The sequence below is a fragment of the Perca flavescens genome, chromosome 23 (assembly GCF_004354835.1).
Source record: "Perca flavescens isolate YP-PL-M2 chromosome 23, PFLA_1.0, whole genome shotgun sequence".
Lineage (NCBI taxonomy): Eukaryota > Metazoa > Chordata > Actinopteri > Perciformes > Percidae > Perca > Perca flavescens.
The window spans coordinates 23410186-23429300 of record NC_041353.1 but is presented as its reverse complement, the minus strand read 5'-3'; the positions used below and the strand labels follow the sequence as shown (position 1 = coordinate 23429300).

Sequence of the window (19115 nt, the reverse complement as noted above, 5' to 3'; positions counted from 1 at the left end):
ACAGTTACAACAGTCTGGTAAGTTCAGAAAATGACATCACTCTACTGTAATGCAGCCTTTAAAACCAGGAAAAGGATAACACTTATGCCAAATTTCGATATTACCATATCCAAAATCTAAGACAATATCTAGTCTCATATCTCAATAAATATATCGATATATTGCCCAGTTCTACCAGGAGTTATGTTTGGACCTTTAGGTCTCTGTCTTATGCACCACTGGCACAGCTCAAGCGATGGCTGATTTCAGACTAACGTCGCCAAGAGTAAACACGTACACTGATATTCCACTATTATTCAGAATATGACAATATTCCTAATTTGATACGGGGTATGTATCTTAAAACAGCATATTCCAAATTTAGCAGTTTCCGATAGAGAGAGTATTATTTGGGTTTTAGAAGCTTTCTTTGGACACATATATAGCGCAATTGGAATAATTAGTCTTATTATGGGTTTCTACTGCAGTTTGTGATAGCTTACGGTGTCTTTCCCGTTTAAGGCTTACAGTCAGCTCTGTGCATTGCAATTCTTGTACACAAACAGACAAGAGAAACCCAGCTGCTTTTAAACATTATGAAATAGTTGCATACCAACGGGTTTTTGAATATGCACGAACATCGCAACGCCAACCTTCTAATCCGCCACTGGTCAAAAACGTTGAAATGAACCCTATTTTGCACAGCTGCATGTTAACGGCAATATTAGTGGAATATTCACTTTCATTAACCATATAAACAGATTAGTCGGAATGTTGTCTTTTTCGGAATAAGGGCAAAAAACGGAATATGTGCATATCAATTTAGTTATCGTTGATTGTTTAACACAATCTTGGATTATACCTGGAACTAAATCCTTGAATCCAAACCACAGTTTGTTCACTTATCTTGATCATGAATTAGACTTTTCAAGTTGAACCCCAAAAATGAAGTCGTTTTCACATAGGAAACACTTACTTTGAGGCGGCAGTAGCAAAATATTGATTTCAGATGAGAATGGGTAGGTTGACGAGAAGCAATCAATGTGTATCTAATAGAACCAAACATGGTATTTGATTATAGAGCTGGGCAATATATCGATATTATATCGATATTGTGATATGAGACTAGATATCGTCTTAGATTTGGGATATGATAATATCGTGATATGGCATAAGAGTTTTCTTTTCCTGGTTTTAAAGGCTGCATTACAGTAAAGTGATGTCATTTTCTGAACTTACCAGACTGTTGTAACTTGCCTTTAATTTGCCTTTACCCACTTAGTTGTTAGATCCACATTACTGATGATTATTTATCAAAAATCTCATTGTGTAAATATTTTGTGAAAGCACCAACAGTCAATCCTACAATATCGTTGCGGTATCGATATTGAGGTATTTGGTAAAAAATATCATATTTGATTTTCTCCATATCGCCCAGCCCTATTTGATTATGGCATGGATTATTTCAGATAGCCAAAATGTTAGAAGAATCAACACATCTGGATGCAGCACGGCTTGTGTACAGAGGCTTTATTTGTATTAAAAAAATTAATAATAAAAAAAAAATCTGGTAATCTATCTTCCTTGAGAAGATCCCAACTGTGCTTCATGAAAGCACAAATATGTTGCGGCCTAAACTGACGAAACAATGAACAGAGGCCAACAAACAAGGTGAGTATTACGCATTTACACATCAGGGTTTCCCCCAGTGTATTGCAAGCCAGGTGGCCCAACGGGCATAAATTGCCCCCCACCAGGCCTTAGCCACTGGGTGGATGAGTTTTTTATTTTATTTTTTTAACAACAGTTGCAGTGGGTCGGCTCGGTTGGAAACTTAGACACAGTCATATTTTCAAATCTCCAGTTAGCTTTTAGCTAACTTGCCAAAAGACACTTGCCATCGGGCTTACCAACTTTTCTGGGGGAAACCCTGCACATTATGACCACTCAGAGGTCAGCTGATGGCCCAGACTGGATGAGGTAATCACAGCATCTGTTCTGGATCCAAAGGCACTTTTGCAGCTGTGAGCCTTAAATGTACAAAATGATATTTGTTCCCATAGGGATGAGAGGAGGAAGATCCGTGTCTTCCTGTTCTGTCTCTGTGTCTGTGAAGTAGGTTGAAATCACTCCACGCCTGAGGCAGGCACAGGTTTTTGTCCCTGGTCAGTTTAAACCCGCATCACCTCATGCGGAAAAGGAACTCAACACGCAGCCAAAAAGTCTGTGGCGCCACCTTCTCTACTCTCCCGCTGGATGGAGAACCTGGATGAAGGCTTTCTTCCTCTTGCCGTTGTCTCCCGGTAGTTTAAGGTTCTGCTCTGTGACGCCACTCTCCTCGCCGGAGTCGGATTCCTCCTCCTCCGAATCCTCCGACGTCTCCTCTCCATCTTCTGAGTCGCTGTCGGACCCGCTGAGCTCCACCAGCGCTACGTCCTGAGGGACAGGAGGAAGACATCAAAGGTTAACCAGGACCGAGACACGGGATCCTACTCTTGTTTTAGCCGGTTTACAAGGGGCGCAGAAAATAATAAATCATATTTTCGATTTTATAATTGTTTTCCCTAGAATTTATATACTTTTTACCGATGAATCACCTAAATATTTTCTGATCATACGGTACCACGGACAGCGACTACATCCTATCTGTTTCCAGCAAAACAGTCCAGAAGTAGAAAAAGCTGAAAAGCCATGTTATGTTCCTCTTTACAAAGTAAATAAATGTCAGACCGACTGACTGACATGTGATGTGCATTCTTCTTAGAAAACTATGAGTTTTTGGGAATGTCTCATGATATATTGTCTCTAGAAGTGTGTTGTTCAACTTCTGTTTTTGTTTAAGAAGGATAAGAAAATCTCAATTCTCAATACCATCGAATTGCAATACTTCTAGAATCGCGATGAATAAAAAACGCAATACAAAATTGAATCGGCGCCCGTGTATCATGAAAAAATAGAATCGGAACAACAAATGGAGCTTCTAGGTGCCGAAAGGCGTCAGCGTTGATGTATTATGATGTGAGCCTAATAAAATAAGTGTGAAATGACAGTACTTTCTCCTCCTCAACTTGGGAACTTGAGATGTGCCAGCTTTTCTACACTTTTATTATTATATCACATGATTCAATCAAATCACGGCGAGAAATAATGTTTAAACGACTGAAAAGAGTTGACGTGTGCGTTTTGTGGATTCCCCCCCGAGGGAGGCAGGCGGCTGCTCACCATCTCTATGACCCTCTGGGCCCCCTCCACGCTCTCGATGTCGAAGCACCCAGCCGGAGCCTCGTCCATCTGCTGCTTCAGCTTCTCGTTGGCCGCGGCCATCTGAGGCAGGAAGCTCTGCAACCGCTCCAACACTGAGACACACACACACACACACACACACACACACACACACACACACACACACACACACACACACACACACACACACACACACACACACACACACACACACACACACACACACACACACACACACACACACACACCTCTGGCTTAAAAAAAAGACTGTTGTTCTTAGTTGTGCTGCAAACAGCTGATGTAATAGTGATAACTAAATAGTAACCAGTGGGCGGCCGGGTTAGCTCAGTTGGTAGAGCGGGCGCACATATGTAGAGGTTTATTCCTCGATGAAGGAGGTCGGGGGTGTGAGACCGACCTGTGACGGTTTCCTGCATGTCTTCTCTCCCCCCTTTTGTATCTCAGCTTTCCTATACATTAAAAGGTGGAAACCCAGTGGTGGAATGTAACCATGTACATTTACTCAAGTTACTGTACTAAAGCACAAATGTTGAGGTACTTGTCCTTTACTTGAGTTTTTTCTCCTTTCATGCCACTTTCTACTTCTACTCCGCTACATTTCAGAGAGAAATATTGGACTTTTTACTCCACTATATTCATCTGACAGCTTTAGTTACTTTACAGATTAAGATGTTTGCACACAAAACACATGTAGTTTATAAAATCTGATGTTTTATTATACATTAATCTAGCCAACAATATACAAGCCTACAAGTCCAGCTGAAATGATTAGACCATTAAACACCATTAAACTGACTGACAGAACTGTTTGGATCGTTTCCAGTTTCTAAAATGTCAGGATTTTTCTGCATTGAGCACTTTTACTTTTAATACTTTAAGGACATTTAACAATTTTATGTTTAGCTTGTGTGTGTGCGTGTGTGTGACCATACATAAGTTTTTTTATGTTGGGCATTTTCAGCCTTTATTTTAATAGGACAGCTGAAGACATGAAAGAGGAGAGAGAGGGGGGGGAATGACATGCAGCAAAGGCCTGCAGGTCGGAGTCGAACCTGGGCCTGCTGCGTAGAGGAGTAAACCTACATGGGTGCCTGCTCTACCAACTGAGCTACCCGGGCGCCTTATGCTTGTTTTGTTTTTTTAAATGTTACTGTTGGAGCAGATGATGCAAGAACATTTTCTGTGTGAACAGACAATAAAGTTGTATCTTATCTTATTTTCCTGTTGATACGTACTTTTACTTAACATTTTCAATGACTTGTATTTGTAACAGTCTTTTTTTACAGTGTGGTATTTAGTACTTTTACTTAAGGATCTGAACACTTCTTCCACCACTGATGGTAACTAATGGTAAAACAGCATGCAGGGGAAGGGACGTGTGGTCTCACCGCTGCTCCTCGGGACTCTCTCCGTCTGCGGGGGTCTGCCAGCCTTTGGCTTGAGGAGAAGCTTCTCACTGAGACCTAGCAGCACAACAAACAGGCGCACGATGAGTTATGACAGCCCCGGTTCATCTAGAGTGGAAAAGAATCAACTCAAGGCACACAAGTTGATAGTAAGTGTGTGAGAAAGGCAGCACAAAGTCACAGTAAAAAGGGACATTGCCTAATATTTATGGGTCACTGAATGGCACAAAGTTCAAATGAGTAGAGTTTTTTTTTCAGTGCTAGGTGTTGAGTGGTGTAGAAAGGCCACGCGTACTACTGTAGACTTTAAAAAAAAAAAAGAGTGACAACTAAAATGATGTGAACTCTGCAGCAGTCCCTGGTCTAATTAGGGATTCAATAATGTCAATTCCATTTCAGCTAAACAATGTTTTATGACGTTTGGATTTTAGCATTCCATACATTTTTATGCTGTACAAATGAATTATTATGGGGAAGTTGTCATTAAAAGCTCTGTTATTCATATTGTTTGACGTGAATAATTATGCCTCATGTAATACATAACTGTAGGGCATGAATTTGATCATTTCAAAATTGATTTAGCAAACTACTGTGTTGAGATATATATATATAATTTAAAAAAAAAGATCCTTATTAATACCTTGATGATGATTTACCCATATCCATTTAGTCTTGTCTAACACTAAATATATGTATTGCTTGCTAACATTAACAATATACTGTATTGGACATTGTTGTGAATTGTATCACAACATATTCTATGATACTGTGCGTATCTCTTACATTAGCAACATCCCTTGGAAACTAGCTAGTCATTATAATTCCAGATCTTTGGGAATATCAAAAACATTTCAAGAGCCGGTAAACAAATAATGTTATCTTACGTTAAACCTCTCCGGGACGCAAATTTACGAATTCTACTATGGCCACGCAAAGACCCGCCCTACGAAGCAGCTGGTTGGGGTTAGGATCAGCCAATTGGTCAGGGGATAGGACCTGAACAGTTAAGCATGGACGCCTGGCCAATAGTAGTGTGTGAATGCTATTGAAGGGCGGGTCTTGGCGTGGCCATAGTATGAATCGCCTCCGGGACGTAGAAAACCTTCAAGACACCTAGCTAATAGTAGTTATAAAGAATTTCATGTGGACACTGAACAGTTCCTGGAAGAAAATATTATTATACTTATTCACAGAACTGACGTTAAACCAAGCCGTAGTTAGCTAACTTTTTAGTGTATCGTAACTTAGCTAGGCTAAACACACTACACAGGCTTTTCTCATTCTCATTTGCGGCGTTTTTCTTCCAACATTATAACTGCTAATAAAAGTATTCAAACCTTGTCCGTTCCCACATGAAAGCAACGCCTTTGAACTCGTTTTCTTGACGTTTAATTCCATTTTAGAAGCAACGTTTGTGTCGACATGTGTCTCACTCATGGATGTATTAGCTAACTACTAAAAGCAACATCCGGGTGGTTTCCGTTGTGGAAGGCAAGAAAATAAACATAGCGCCCTCTCCTGGTTCGGAAGACTTCACGAAATTAGACTGACTGTGTGAAGTTGGCTGTAAGATCGCACAGACAACGAACATTAACGCTAATAAACAACCAGACCATTAAAACATCGTTACAACTCCTCATGTTGCCGGAACTTATCAGAAAAAGTAACGAACCAAAGATTTTTATGATAAAAATAACTAAATAAATGGACACCAAGGTGCCTGCGCTTGCGCACTGCAATCAAAATATCTGAGTGGCACCGTTTGTTCCGACAAGAAAGCTTGTAGGTGTAGCGTGACATCCCACTCTCACTTGCTTTTGTTACCGCGCAACCCGTCAGACAGAGTTGACTCAATACAATGTAAAATCTTGAACATCAGGAATTTACCTTTGTCTGTTGAAAGCCGCGAGAGCAATAGATCTATTTACAGCGCAGTGTTTCAGCTAACATCATCGCTATCATTACTATACATTCTCGCTGAGATTATAAAGTGAATAAAATCAATGATTAAAGACGAGGGAACTAGACCCTTTTTTCACATAGCCTACTCTCTATATTTTGTTGTATAAAGTAAATAACTTCAGATTGAAAGTAAGTTACATCCCTGGTGTGACCATGTGAAACAAGGCAACCGACATTTAAAACTTTGATAACTGTGCTGTGTTCTGAAGATTTATGCTGCGCCTTGTCGAAAAATGCCACCTTATTTGTTTTTGTGTATTTTTATCAGGCGTGTTTTTTTTATTATTAAAAACAGGCTACTGTAAGACTATGGGAAACATATTATTACTTCACTTTTTTCAGCGGTAGAGCTTATTTCGATAGACCACGCATGTGCAGAAAGTAGCACATATCGACCACACACCGGTCTATGTGCGGATTACAGCCACTATTTTCAAACCGAGTAGTACATCTTTACACCATAGACGATCTTTGGTGACACTTTTCGTTCTGACGCGGCTAGTGCTTGGCTCTGGCTAGCTGTCAAGAAATAAGACTCCCATCTCTTTTCCTGTACCAAATGTCTCCGTGCCAGAAAGGTAAGTTATGGAAAGCAATAAAATACGGCGACGACGACAATAAGTAGTTAGTTTTGCTGTTCTTAGATTCATAAGCTAACCTCGGCTACTGTATTGCCGGTTAACGAAGAAGCGAAGTAACGTTAGGGAGCCGTGCCGTGCTTCCTACTGTTTTGATTTCTATCGTTGCACAGCTAACGTTAGCTAACATAGCAGAGGGGTAGCTAACATAAACAAATATCCACAACTAACTGTTATAGCTACAATATTAGCTGTTGTCGTAAGAAGGCGTTAAACGAAAGCCCTACAATAAAGTAGAAATGTTACCACAATGCGAAGACTTATAAAGACAGGTATATGAAAGGCCGGAATTTAGTGCGGATGAAAACGTAGGTGACATACAAGCTTTGGGCTCCGGACTGCATCGTCAACATAAGCGAAGCAACGACAGTAAGTCGTGCCAGAAAGTGACGCCTTGTGCCCTAGATTATAACCAATTCATCCTTTTTTTTCCACTTGAAAAAAAAGTGATTGACCTCGTCAATGAAGGGTTATGTATGCCTCAACATGACTTGATTTCATTCATGAGGCTTATATCTGACAGATCTTAGCCCACCCAGTACCTGTAGAAATACCTTTTTTAAAGGTCCCATGACATGGTGCTCTTTGGATGCTTTTATATAGACCTTAGTGGTCCCCTAATACTGTATCTGAAGTCTCTTTTATATAGACCTTAGTGGTCCCCTAATACTGTATCTGAAGTCTCTTTTATATAGACCTTAGTGGTCCCCTAATACTGTATCTGAAGTCTCTTTTATATAGACCTTAGTGGTCCCCTAATACTGTATCTGAAGTCTCTTTTATATAGACCTTAGTGGTCCCCTAATACTGTATCTGAAGTCTCTTTTATATAGACCTTAGTGGTCCCCTAATACTGTATCTGAAGTCTCTTTTATATAGACCTTAGTGGTCCCCTAATACTGTATCTGAAGTCTCTTTTATATAGACCTTAGTGGTCCCCTAATACTGTATCTGAAGTCTCTTTTATATAGACCTTAGTGGTCCCCTAGTACTGTATCTGAAGTCTCTTTTATATAGGCCTTAGTGGTCCCCTAATACTGTATCTGAAGTCTCTTTTATATAGACCTTAGTGGTCCCCTAATACTGTATCTGAAGTCTCTTTTATATAGACCTTAGTGGTCCCCTAATACTGTATCTGAAGTCTCTTTTATATAGACCTTAGTGGTCCCCTAGTACTGTATCTGAAGTCTCTTTTATATAGGCCTTAGTGGTCCCCTAATACTGTATCTGAAGTCTCTTTTATATAGACCTTAGTGGTCCCCTAATACTGTATCTGAAGTCTCTTTTATATAGACCTTAGCGGTCCCCTAATACTGTATCTGAAGTCTCTTTTATATAGACCTTAGTGGTCCCCTAATACTGTATCTGAAGTCTCTTTTATATAGACCTTAGTGGTCCCCTAATACTGTATCTGAAGTCTCTTTCCCGAAATTCAGCCTTGGTGCAGAATTACAGCCACTAGAGCCAGTCCCACAATGAGCTTTCCTTAGGTTGTGACATTTCTGTGTCTGTAGCTATTGAGGAGGAGAGAGGGTGGTGGGGGGCAAGGTGGAGGCTGGGGGTGAGGCCTTGACCAACTGCCACTTTGCTCGTTTGAAAGCCATGATGTCTCTCTCTCATGGGTCGGCCAAATTCTCTGGGGGGGCAAAGCAGAGAAAGAGGAGGTAACCTTGCTCCTTATGACCTCATAAGGAGAAGATTCCAGATCGGTCCATCTGAGCTTTCATTTTCTCAAAGACAGAGCAGGATCCCCAGGGCTCGGTTTACACCTATCGCCATTTCTAGTCACTGGGGGACCATAGGCAGGCTGGGGGAATGCATATTAACGTTAAAAAAACTCATAAAGTGACATTTTCATGCCATGGGACCTTTTTAAAAGGCCAATACAACCACTGACACACACTTTTCCAAGTAAGACGTGGACGTGCAGTATATCAACACGCTCCCACAGATGGCAGTCAGATTTTGGCAGATGATCACTTATTTGCATGACAAGTCTATGCCATTTTTGGTTTTCAGAAAGGCGTATTTCCTGCTTTCGCTTTGGATGCGCTCCGTCAGCTACACTAACAATTGATTATGATGTGTGCAGTTTACTCCGGATTTCTAAACCTAAAGATTTGTGTCTCTACTTTGAATCAGTCCTGGTTCTAATGATGAGTATCTTTCCCTGCTCTCGTTTTCGCTTTCTATTGCTGCATTCCTTTTTCTCCAGGCTTAGTGATTAACAGTACCTGACTCTCTTCCTTAACACCATCCAGTGCAATGCATTTTTGCTTAACAGCACTGGGAGATGTGGACAATTGTTTAGTGTCCTTAACATCAAATTGTCCCCCCACCGACTGAGTTGTGATCACGAGCAGTGACAGGAGACCAAACACTATCTTGAAGCCATCGTATCTTTTAAGAAGCCTGTAGCTACCATAATGACGTGGTGGGCCACTTTTCTTTCAAACTCCTGTCACTCCTGTTGATGGAAAGTTGCCTCAGAGCCGATGTTGCGGCTGTAAGCAGTCCGACAAAGTGCTGCCCCGAGGGCCTGAACACCGAGAGATGCATAAACACACTGTGACGCGCTCAAGACTGTATTGCTATGATTTATTCCCACCACACGTAAAATACAACTAGCAATGCAGTTACTAAATGAAAAGTTACCTCGCGAGTGGAAATAAGTGCGTTAGTGCGGCGGCACTTTGTTGGACTGCTTACAGCCGCAGCATTAGTCAACAGAAAGTGTTGCGCTCCCAGGTGAACAGGTGAAGCAAACCGATATGTCATCACTTCCACTCAAACCGCCATGAAAACGCCCACCACCTACAATATAAGTGCACAATATAATAATCAGTAAATAGTATAAATGAGACCATAAACAGCATACAGTATGAGGCTCCTACAGCCGGTGTGTACATCAAAAGAAACCAGCTGCTCCGTATTTAGAGCCTTGGTTCTCTGGTTACCGAGGGTTGTGGATGTTTTGTTCCTCTTTCTAAGAAGTGTCTCAGCTGTTCCATGACGGTGCACTTTCATCTTAAAGGGTCATTTAGTGTGTTTTTTTTTTCTTCAACTTGGAACCTATTTTCCCATGCATTGGTGTCTAAGTGACACATATTTTTTTTATTTTTTTTTATTTTTAATAAACAACAATCTTTGAAATTGGTCCAGTATTGAGCAAGAAAGCTGTAACCGGTAGCCACGGACCGGGCTGCAGTGTAACCCTGCAGGGCAGCTGTAGTCTGTGCACTGTGTTCCAGTGCAAATTTTGGGCCCAGACTTGGGTTGCACGATATTGACAACATGTGATATTGCGATATCAATGTTAATTTTGATATTTTTAAACCTACGTAAAATTACAAAAGTTACGGGAAAACGCATCAAAATAGATTCGCAACAAATACAACACAAGGTTTATTTCAACTGACAGGCATATTGGACTGGTACAACAACTTGTGCCAGTTGATATCACTATGTAAAAAAACGATATATTGTGCAGCCCTACCAGACACATAAACATATGAAAATAGGTTGAAAATACCCGAAGTTCCCCTTCATGTTGCTTCACACTGTGTTTTCCTCTCCTAGCTGTTTTCTCCTCTATCTTTCCTTTCTGTATTTCCCTCAGGCTCATGAGACTCCATTTCCAATTTCCAGAATGGATGGTGCACCTGAGCTAGTCTAAACCACTTTATTACTGTGTCTCATTTTCACACTGCTCTCATGCTGGATGACAGGAGATGAGACACTGCGGCCCTGCAGCACACCATGAGTATCCAGAGTCTGGGAGGAGCTATCGGGGATTCTCTAGGCTCTAGCCTGACGGTGCGTATGAGTGGAGCAGGCGGCGGCCGGAGCGCTCTCTCTCTGAAGCCGCCTTCCTCCGGACGGATTGCCTCTCTGTTCCAGGCCATGGTCCCCACCGGCTACACCAAGCTGCAGGAGGAACGGCTCGCCATGGTGGACGTCGGAGTCAAGCCCGAGCTCGCCTCGCTCCAGAACGGCTACAGGCAAGAGCCGTCGCACGTAGAAGGCTCCCGACGGCTCCTGGACCGGGCCTCGCGCTCCTCCGTGACTTTGTCCGACTGCGGGGACGGAGTCTACTCCGAAACGGAGCCCATGCTGGCCGAGAGGAGGCTCTCCGGGGAGGAGGCGGACGAGGAGGCGGAAGAAGAAGAAGAAGAAGGGGAGGTGGAAGGGCAGAGGTCGACCAGGCAGAACATGCCCAAGGAGTCGCTGCTGGCCATGGCGCTGCAGATCTTGCTGCCTTTCCTGCTGGCTGGATTTGGAACCGTTTCAGCTGGAATGGTGCTGGATATTGTGCAGGTAAGCCGAGCTACAATGCAACCATTATTCGGAAAGAAACAAGCAGCATGGTTGAGCGCTCGAGACAGAATGGCATTAAAGGCTAATGCCAGTTTATTTATTTTCCTAACACTGTACTCCCGCAAAGTAATTACTGAGACGTGGGAACATAAAACTAAGAAACACGGTCAGTCAGACAATCACACTGGTTGTAAACAACTCAACAGTTTATCGAGATTATCGAAACCACTTTTTTCTTTGGAGGTAAATCCAAAAGTAAGTGCACTTAGGGCCAGGGTCCAGCAGCCAAATGGCGAGTGTTTGTATTTATTATAAGGATCCCCATTAGCTGCGGCCTAGACTACCAGTTAGTCTTCCTGGTGGGGTCCAACACAACATTAAATCAGACTATATTTAAACATTTCATGACTCTTACAGAAAATAAAAGAAACACAATATCTGTATATACAACTAAATAACAGAAAACAACCAAAAAATAAGGATATATATATATATATATATATATATATATATATATATATAAAAAATATATAATATATATATATATATATATATATATAATTAAAAAAAACAAGAAAATAAAGAAATATCTTGAAAACATATTACAGTATATTACATAGCTAACATCAAGGTAGCTCACATAGACAAGGAAAGAAATCAAATATTTCCAACCACACAATAAGATAACAAATAAAACCGTACGATCAGTTATTTAAGTGAAGGTAAGATTTGACTTTCTTTTTAAAATGTACCTTTCCTTTGATAAAACATATGTTACTTGGGAATGGTCAAATTTGTAGAGCTGCCACCTCTTAGTCGATTAGTCGACTAATTGGTCGTTTTGGTCTTAGTCGACTAAGATTTCTTTAGTTGATTAATCATTTTTTATGCTTATTCATGCTTAATTACTTATTTCCAAGAAACTTCTGAGCACATTTATGGTAAACACAAGATTTAAAGTGGTGCTTTTGCAGGATTAATTGTGGAGAAACTCAGTTTTACAGATGGTTAATTAACTACATTTATATTGTGCTTTTCTAGTCTTAACCACCTCTCAAAGCGCACAGCTCTGTCAATTAAATCAACTAATCGATGAGTCGACAAAATCCTGTAAGTGTTAGTCGACTAAGAATTTCTTTAGTCAAGGACAGCCCTACAAATTTGACCAGCCACTCAATAGATAATTGATATATTGGCTGTTGAGTGAAGCCCATCTTCCAGCCACTTGCATATTTTACCTGCATTTGGCTGGTAACCACAATTATTTTGGTTAATATTGAAATCGCACTTATTTAACACGATTACTCATTGACTTTTGCAAAGACGTTGCATTAATGAACTTAAAGGTGCTCTAAGCGATGTTGGGTGATGTCACTTCTTGTTGACGTTCAAAGTATTGTCAAACAAAACAGAGGCTAGCTCGCCCCTGCTCCTCCCTTCCACGCACTAATTCTCACTAGCCAGCTTCCTCTTCTTTTAGCAAACTAGCAAGAGTGGATGGCAACAACAGTTCAAACCGGGGTCTTTGCCTTTACATGGTCAGCATCTTAAAGCCTTAAGCGTCACGTATACTGGAGCACGGTAAGTGTGCGTGCCGCCGTTGAGACTGCATCACTACCCCGCAGATTCCAAACCAACACAGGGTCAGAAGGGTTATACATTTCTCCGGTTTAGGGGCTAGGAAACGCCAGAGCAGGGGGAATGGGAGGTGTAAACGTAGCAAAAGATCTTCATTTTTAAACCAAAACGTTGCAATGTAAATGTAGCCCTAGTCTAGACTAGAAGTCTGACTTATGGGACCTGTTTAAGTTCCACATGCTAGCATTTGAAAGATCTGGTTCATGGATGCATATGCAAACGATGAGTTCTAGCTAGCGCCGTCTAAATGATAGCGTAGCATTTTAATTTGAACGTCAAATGAGGCCGAGTGAAAGTGCAGTAGTTAGGTCAGACGTGATGTTCTGTGTTCCGTGCTTGTGTCCTCCGCAGCACTGGGAGGCATTCCAGTTCATCACGGAGATCTTCATCCTGGTACCAGCGCTGCTCGGCCTCAAGGGAAACCTGGAGATGACCCTGGCCTCGAGGCTGTCCACAGCGGTGAGACAAACACACACACACACACACACACACACACACACACACACACACACACACACACTTGGGCTGGCAATCACCAGAGGCCTCCGCGACATGATATTATCACAATACTTATGTCACAATACTTTGTTTAACAACTTTCAGCATATTGCGATGTATTGTGCAACTTATTACCTTTTTTTCCCCCCCCAACTTCGAATTATGTCCCCAAAGGAAAACTGTGTCAACATCCTTTTTTTTTCCCCCAAAAAGGAATATTCAATTTTGCAAAATGGGATTGTCAAGCAGACAAACTGGCCAACACTGTGATGCAAACCTGACATACGTGTTTATTATGCTAGTACCAAAACGTTAAATTCTCATGTGCAGTTCATACAATGAAAGATCGATACTTGGCGTCAATTCATCCAGGGTGGGATTTTCGGGGTGGCATGCATGGGATTTCCCCCTTTCTGGTCTACAGATCCCTGCCTCTACAGAATTATTGTCATCCCTGGTGGAGACAAAATGTATCCCCCCCAAAGTGATCAATGCTACTTCATCAATAGACCATATATTAATTATATATCTACAATAGAAGTATTTAAAACTAAGTACAGCGCTGTGATGTGAACATTAGTGCGATAGAAGGATAAAATCTGAGCAGCAGTTGCTGGTTGTATTTAGCCGCTCCAGAGATCCAGGACTCCAGGACTCCGGCTACCAGCGGCAGTTGTTTATCCGCCAACAGGTGACTGTGAGTCGGGTACAGGCACCGCCAGATGACGCTCCTTTCAGGGGCCGTGGTAGTGGAGTTTAGCCAGAAAAAGTGAGCGTCATGCGGCGATGGCAGTTAAGTTTAGGTACCAAAACGACTCGTCAAGTTCAGCAAAAAGATGGTGTTTTGGATTAAAACCCTCCCGAGGAACGACAGGTGACAGGAATTTTCTTTTCGCCGCAAAGTGAACTCCGCTCTCCGATTTGAAAGCGCTGTGTTTTACGTTGACACCACGTTATGCTATTTCATTTTGAGGTTATTTTCCATCGAACATTGAAGTTCATACAGTAAGTGTTTGGCATGGCCGGCCCGTGTTTTTGTTTTTTTGTTGTCCATGATCAAAAAATATCCTCCTCTCTATGCTTTTTTTCACAAATCGCATCATGCACGTATGTAGAGCTGGGCAATATATCAATATTATATCGATATCGTGATATGAGACTAGATATCGTCTTTGATTTTGATATCGTAATATGACATAAGTATGGTATTTCACTGGTTTTAAAGGCTGCATTACAGTAAAGTGATGTAATTTTCTGAACTTACCAGACTGTTCTAGCTCTTCTATTATTTGACTTTACCCACTTAGTCATTATAGCCACATTACTGATGATTATTTATAAAAAAAATCTCATTGTGTAAATATTTTGTGAAAGCACCAATATTCAGCACTACGATATTGCTGTGGTTTCGAGGTATTTGGTCAAAAATATTGTGATATTTGATTTTCTCCATATCGCCCAGCCCTACATGTATCCATATAGTATTGCCAAGTAAAATATCGCAGTGCTATGCTGTATCGATTCCCCCTCCCTGCCCCTTATACACACACTGGCTCTCTCTGTGAATGACACACTAGCAGGGAAGTATTTTTATGTTCAGCCTGATGTGCGAGGAAACTAATTACAATGCTAATGCTCAGTTGGAATGGATTTGTCACTAAAAGGTTTCGGTAGTAAAAGTGCAATGGAAATAAATGAATGCATATATTGTGATGTAGCGAACATTCAGCTTGCACGACTGAAGAACTGACATCCCATACATTCTCATAATGCAGATACGCTGCATTGCCTCGGTTTGCTTTTTCATTTTTTTTCCCCCGCTACAGCCTAGTCGACAGAAAGCTATTTAGTTTTTTTTTTTTCATATTATGTCGCAACGTTGGAAACGTTTCCAGCCAGCCCTCACAACATGTTCTCTTAACTTTTTAGATGTGTGAGGTCATCGTGTGGGTGCGTTTGTTTGTGTGTGTGTGTGGCGCTGCATCATTCTTTGCGGTGACGTCTCATCTGCACAGACTAAGCCTCTCTCGGCGTATAGTCTGTTGGTGACATCCCAGTCTGTAATTACAGCTGGAGCGTCTTCTCTGTCAGGTGAAATGGAGACAAAAACACAACAGTGGAATACTGACCTTGTTTGTCAGTGCAGCTGTGTCGGCGTTCACTGCCGCCTTCTAAATTCAAGTTCTAATTCAGGCAAGTGTCTGTTTTTTTTCCCCGACGAGGGCCGGTTGGGGCCGGTCCCAGACTGATAGCAGAATTAATGTAGAGCCCAATTGTTTCTGTGGTAACAGAATCATAGACGGAATCGCAAAATTCAGAATTTAAAAAGTCCATTCCATGAGACAGATTCCATACATTATCCTACTTTAAGTCAACGCTAACAGCTAACGAGATTTGAAAATATGACTACGTCTAAGTTTCCAACGGAGTCGTAAAAAACCTGTAGTTTTGGAAAAGGTCTTAAAATGCTCATATTATGCTCATTTTCAGGTTAATAATTGTATTTAGAGGTTGTACCAGAATAGGTTTACATGGTTTAATTTGCAGAAAACAGCATATTTTTGTTGTACTGCACATTGCTGCAGCTCCTCTTTTCACCCTGTGTTTTGAGCTCTCGGTTTTAGTTACAGAGTGAGACATCTCACTTCTGTTCCATCTTTGTTGGGAGTTGCACATACACAGTACCTAGGTAAGGACTACTAGCCAGTCAGAAGCAGAGTATGAGGGTGTGCCCTGACAGTACCTAGGTAAGGACTACTAGCCAGTCAGAAGCAGAGTATGAGGGCGTGCCATGCTAGCAGCTAGGCGAGCATTATAACGTTTGTTACAAAGTGACCACGTTTGTCTCTGAAGTAAAGGCTGGACTACAGTAGAGCTGTTTGGAGCAGTTGGTGAACAGTGTTTTCTGTTGGAGATGGTAAATCCCTTTGGGGGGGACTTTAGGCTTTTTCACTTTGTAAACCTGTAACATGATCAAAAAAGATATATAACACAATAAAGGTAAGGGGAAAAAGCCAAAAAGCATAATATGAGCACTTTAAAATACATTAAAAAAGAATACCCAGTGGCTTAGGCCTGGCGGCGGTCATCTTAGGCTGGCAATACACTGGGGGAAAACATTGTTATTACTATGGAAAGTTTAATGCAAGAATTATTTAGCAGCATATTGAAGGCATTTTGGTGTACGAGCTTTGCGGATTAGGAATAAGTGGAGGAATTTGCTGATGTAGCAGAGTGAGGGGTGATTTCCTGTAGACGGAGGTGGGACGGGCTGCTGCAATCAGGATGTCGAATGTACTGCTCCACTTCAGATCTCCCTTAGCAAACAGTATAACAAGGCAAGAGCAGTGAGGAAAGAAACAGGTTTGCCTGATCGAGCGTGCATTCATTTGCAGCTCGTGATTTCCCATGAAACTGCGTCATAAATAGGGCCGGGTACCGAATTTGATACTTTTTAGGCAGCGAACGAATTGCATCCTTAGTGTTGAAAAATGCCTTGTCATTCAATAACCAATTTCAATCCCTAAGTAGTAAATCTCATCAGAGTGAGTGAGCCAATAAGCATGCAGCATGCTTCTACCAAGATCTGAAAATGTTAGTGTTTGGCTGTCTAACTTGACACGTCTTAGAGACACGCGATAAAAACTCTTCTTTACAGAGACTTTTCACGTAGCAGGTGCTAAAAAATAAATAAAAAGATTTGTGCCGTAATGTTGTAATTAGAGCTGTAACAATTCCAAATGTTGCTGTAGAATTAATTTGCTCAGAAATAATTGAGGTTTTGCTTTTAGTCAAATTAAAAAAAAGTCATAAACCTGTGTTACTACAAGGGGTTTTCGTGGGGTCTAAACAAGTCTAAAGTATAAAAATCACAATTTTAGACTTTAAAAAGTCTTAAATTCACTGAAGTATTGCGTTCTAGGTCTTAAATAATTGTAAACCGGTCTTAATTGTCCTACGTCTAATGCTCATTCTAACGCTTAGTAAATAACTGAATTTAGGACTTGGTTACTAACAGCGTATTGGAAGCCTTCTGCTTTTATGCAAAAAAGTAATTCATTTTGTGACTAGACTTCCTTTTCTTTTTTTTAATGTTGTGATATAGGTTTTAAATTGAGTTCATAATGAGCTTAAAAAAGTCTCAAATTTGACATGGTGAGACCTGCAGAAACCCTGTACTACCGTCCTGTCCACAAGTGCACAAAGCACTTGTTCAGCGGAACCTGTGTGTCCACGGCTCTGTGTTTGTCTCCACTACTCAGACTCTTGCACAGTAGGAACAAAAATCTGAAGAAGTGACACAGCACTCGTCCTGTCGGCCCCCGGCCCCCGGCTCTTGGCATACACGCTCCACATTCACACTGCTGTGTCAAAACGGACAGCAGAGCTCAGCGGGAGCTGACACTCCTCACTGGTGTCTCAAAAAGACTCTTAGGGACAAAACTAACATCTAGTTTAACAAAATCTTCCCTTATTCCATTACCTTCCACCTTTTTCTCTCTCTCTCTCTCTCTCTCTCTCTCTCTCTCTCTCTCGCTGTCTCTCTCAATCTTTCAATATTTTTTTTCAATTTCATGTTGCTTTATTGGCATGACAAAAAAAATACATCTGCGTTGCAAAAGCATAAGAACAAACATACATGTAAACAGCAACAAGGAGTAAATACGTCGGATATAATAATACAAGTGAACAGGATAATTATTATATTATTACAGATAATAAACAAATTCTGTGCATGTCCCTCAAAGGGTACATTGAAACAAAAAACAAATTAATAAAGTAATTTTGGGGTACAATAGTTCTGAAAAATAGCTTTAAGCAGCAATTGGACAGGCCAAGCAATCAGCCCGTTCCAAACGGGCACTCTACTAGTGCATAAAATGCTACAGGCTTTTCATGGGGCTCTGGCATATTCACAGGCAGTCATCGAAAACCCACAGAATGTTACTAATTGTTTTTCTTCATTCTGTTCTACCTCAAAACACAGGTGAATGTGGGCAAGATGGATTCTCCCATAGAGAAGTGGAATCTAATCATAGGCAACCTGGCACTGAAGCAGGTAACACGCACAGTTTAGACCTAAACTATTTACTGTACATGCATGAACAGCCATTATTGCCCTTTTCATTGACAATGAATCAATACTGCAATGATTGTTTGAATTGTTTTGATTAGCTTAAATTTAAATACGCATTTTCCTTTTCCAACCGAATGCCTCTACTGATTTGTGTTCCACATTTGGCCATTAAAAGAATGTAATTGAATTATATTTAACATAGGCACACAGTCTCACCTGCATACTGTCCTATTTATATGACACTATGGATGTTCTATGGTCTGTAATATTCTTGATACACATTGCCGCTGACTACCAATGGTGGTCCTTTTTTGGATTTAGATTGCTGTCTTATTT

The 19115-nt window shown here is 41.1% G+C and overlaps 2 protein-coding genes across 3 annotated transcripts in view; one reads left to right on the top strand and one right to left on the bottom strand.

The window, feature by feature from the left end:
* Positions 1-1492: 1492 nt before the first annotated feature.
* On the bottom strand, positions 1493-6402 carry nopchap1 (NOP protein chaperone 1). Its single transcript, XM_028570934.1, has 4 exons — positions 5987-6402; positions 4632-4706; positions 3202-3335; positions 1493-2415 (listed from the first exon to the last, which is right to left on the bottom strand). The coding sequence occupies exons 1-4, from the start codon at positions 6084-6086 to the stop codon at positions 2221-2223; spliced, it is 504 nt and encodes a 167-aa protein (XP_028426735.1). The 5' UTR covers positions 6087-6402; the 3' UTR covers positions 1493-2220.
* A 621-nt stretch (positions 6403-7023) lies between these two features.
* Positions 7024-19115, top strand: part of slc41a2b (solute carrier family 41 member 2b) — a 46981-nt gene continuing 34889 nt past the window's right edge. Inside the window, exons 1-4 of one of the 2 annotated variants that reach the window (XM_028570852.1) lie at positions 7024-7189; positions 10978-11566; positions 13556-13663; positions 18690-18761. In XM_028570852.1, the coding sequence (XP_028426653.1) occupies positions 11009-11566; positions 13556-13663; positions 18690-18761 (738 nt within the window). In that variant the 5' untranslated portion in view covers positions 7024-7189; positions 10978-11008. Of the gene's footprint in view, positions 7190-10868; positions 11567-13555; positions 13664-18689; positions 18762-19115 lie in introns of both variants that reach the window. The other variant, XM_028570853.1, reaches the window with a different exon arrangement.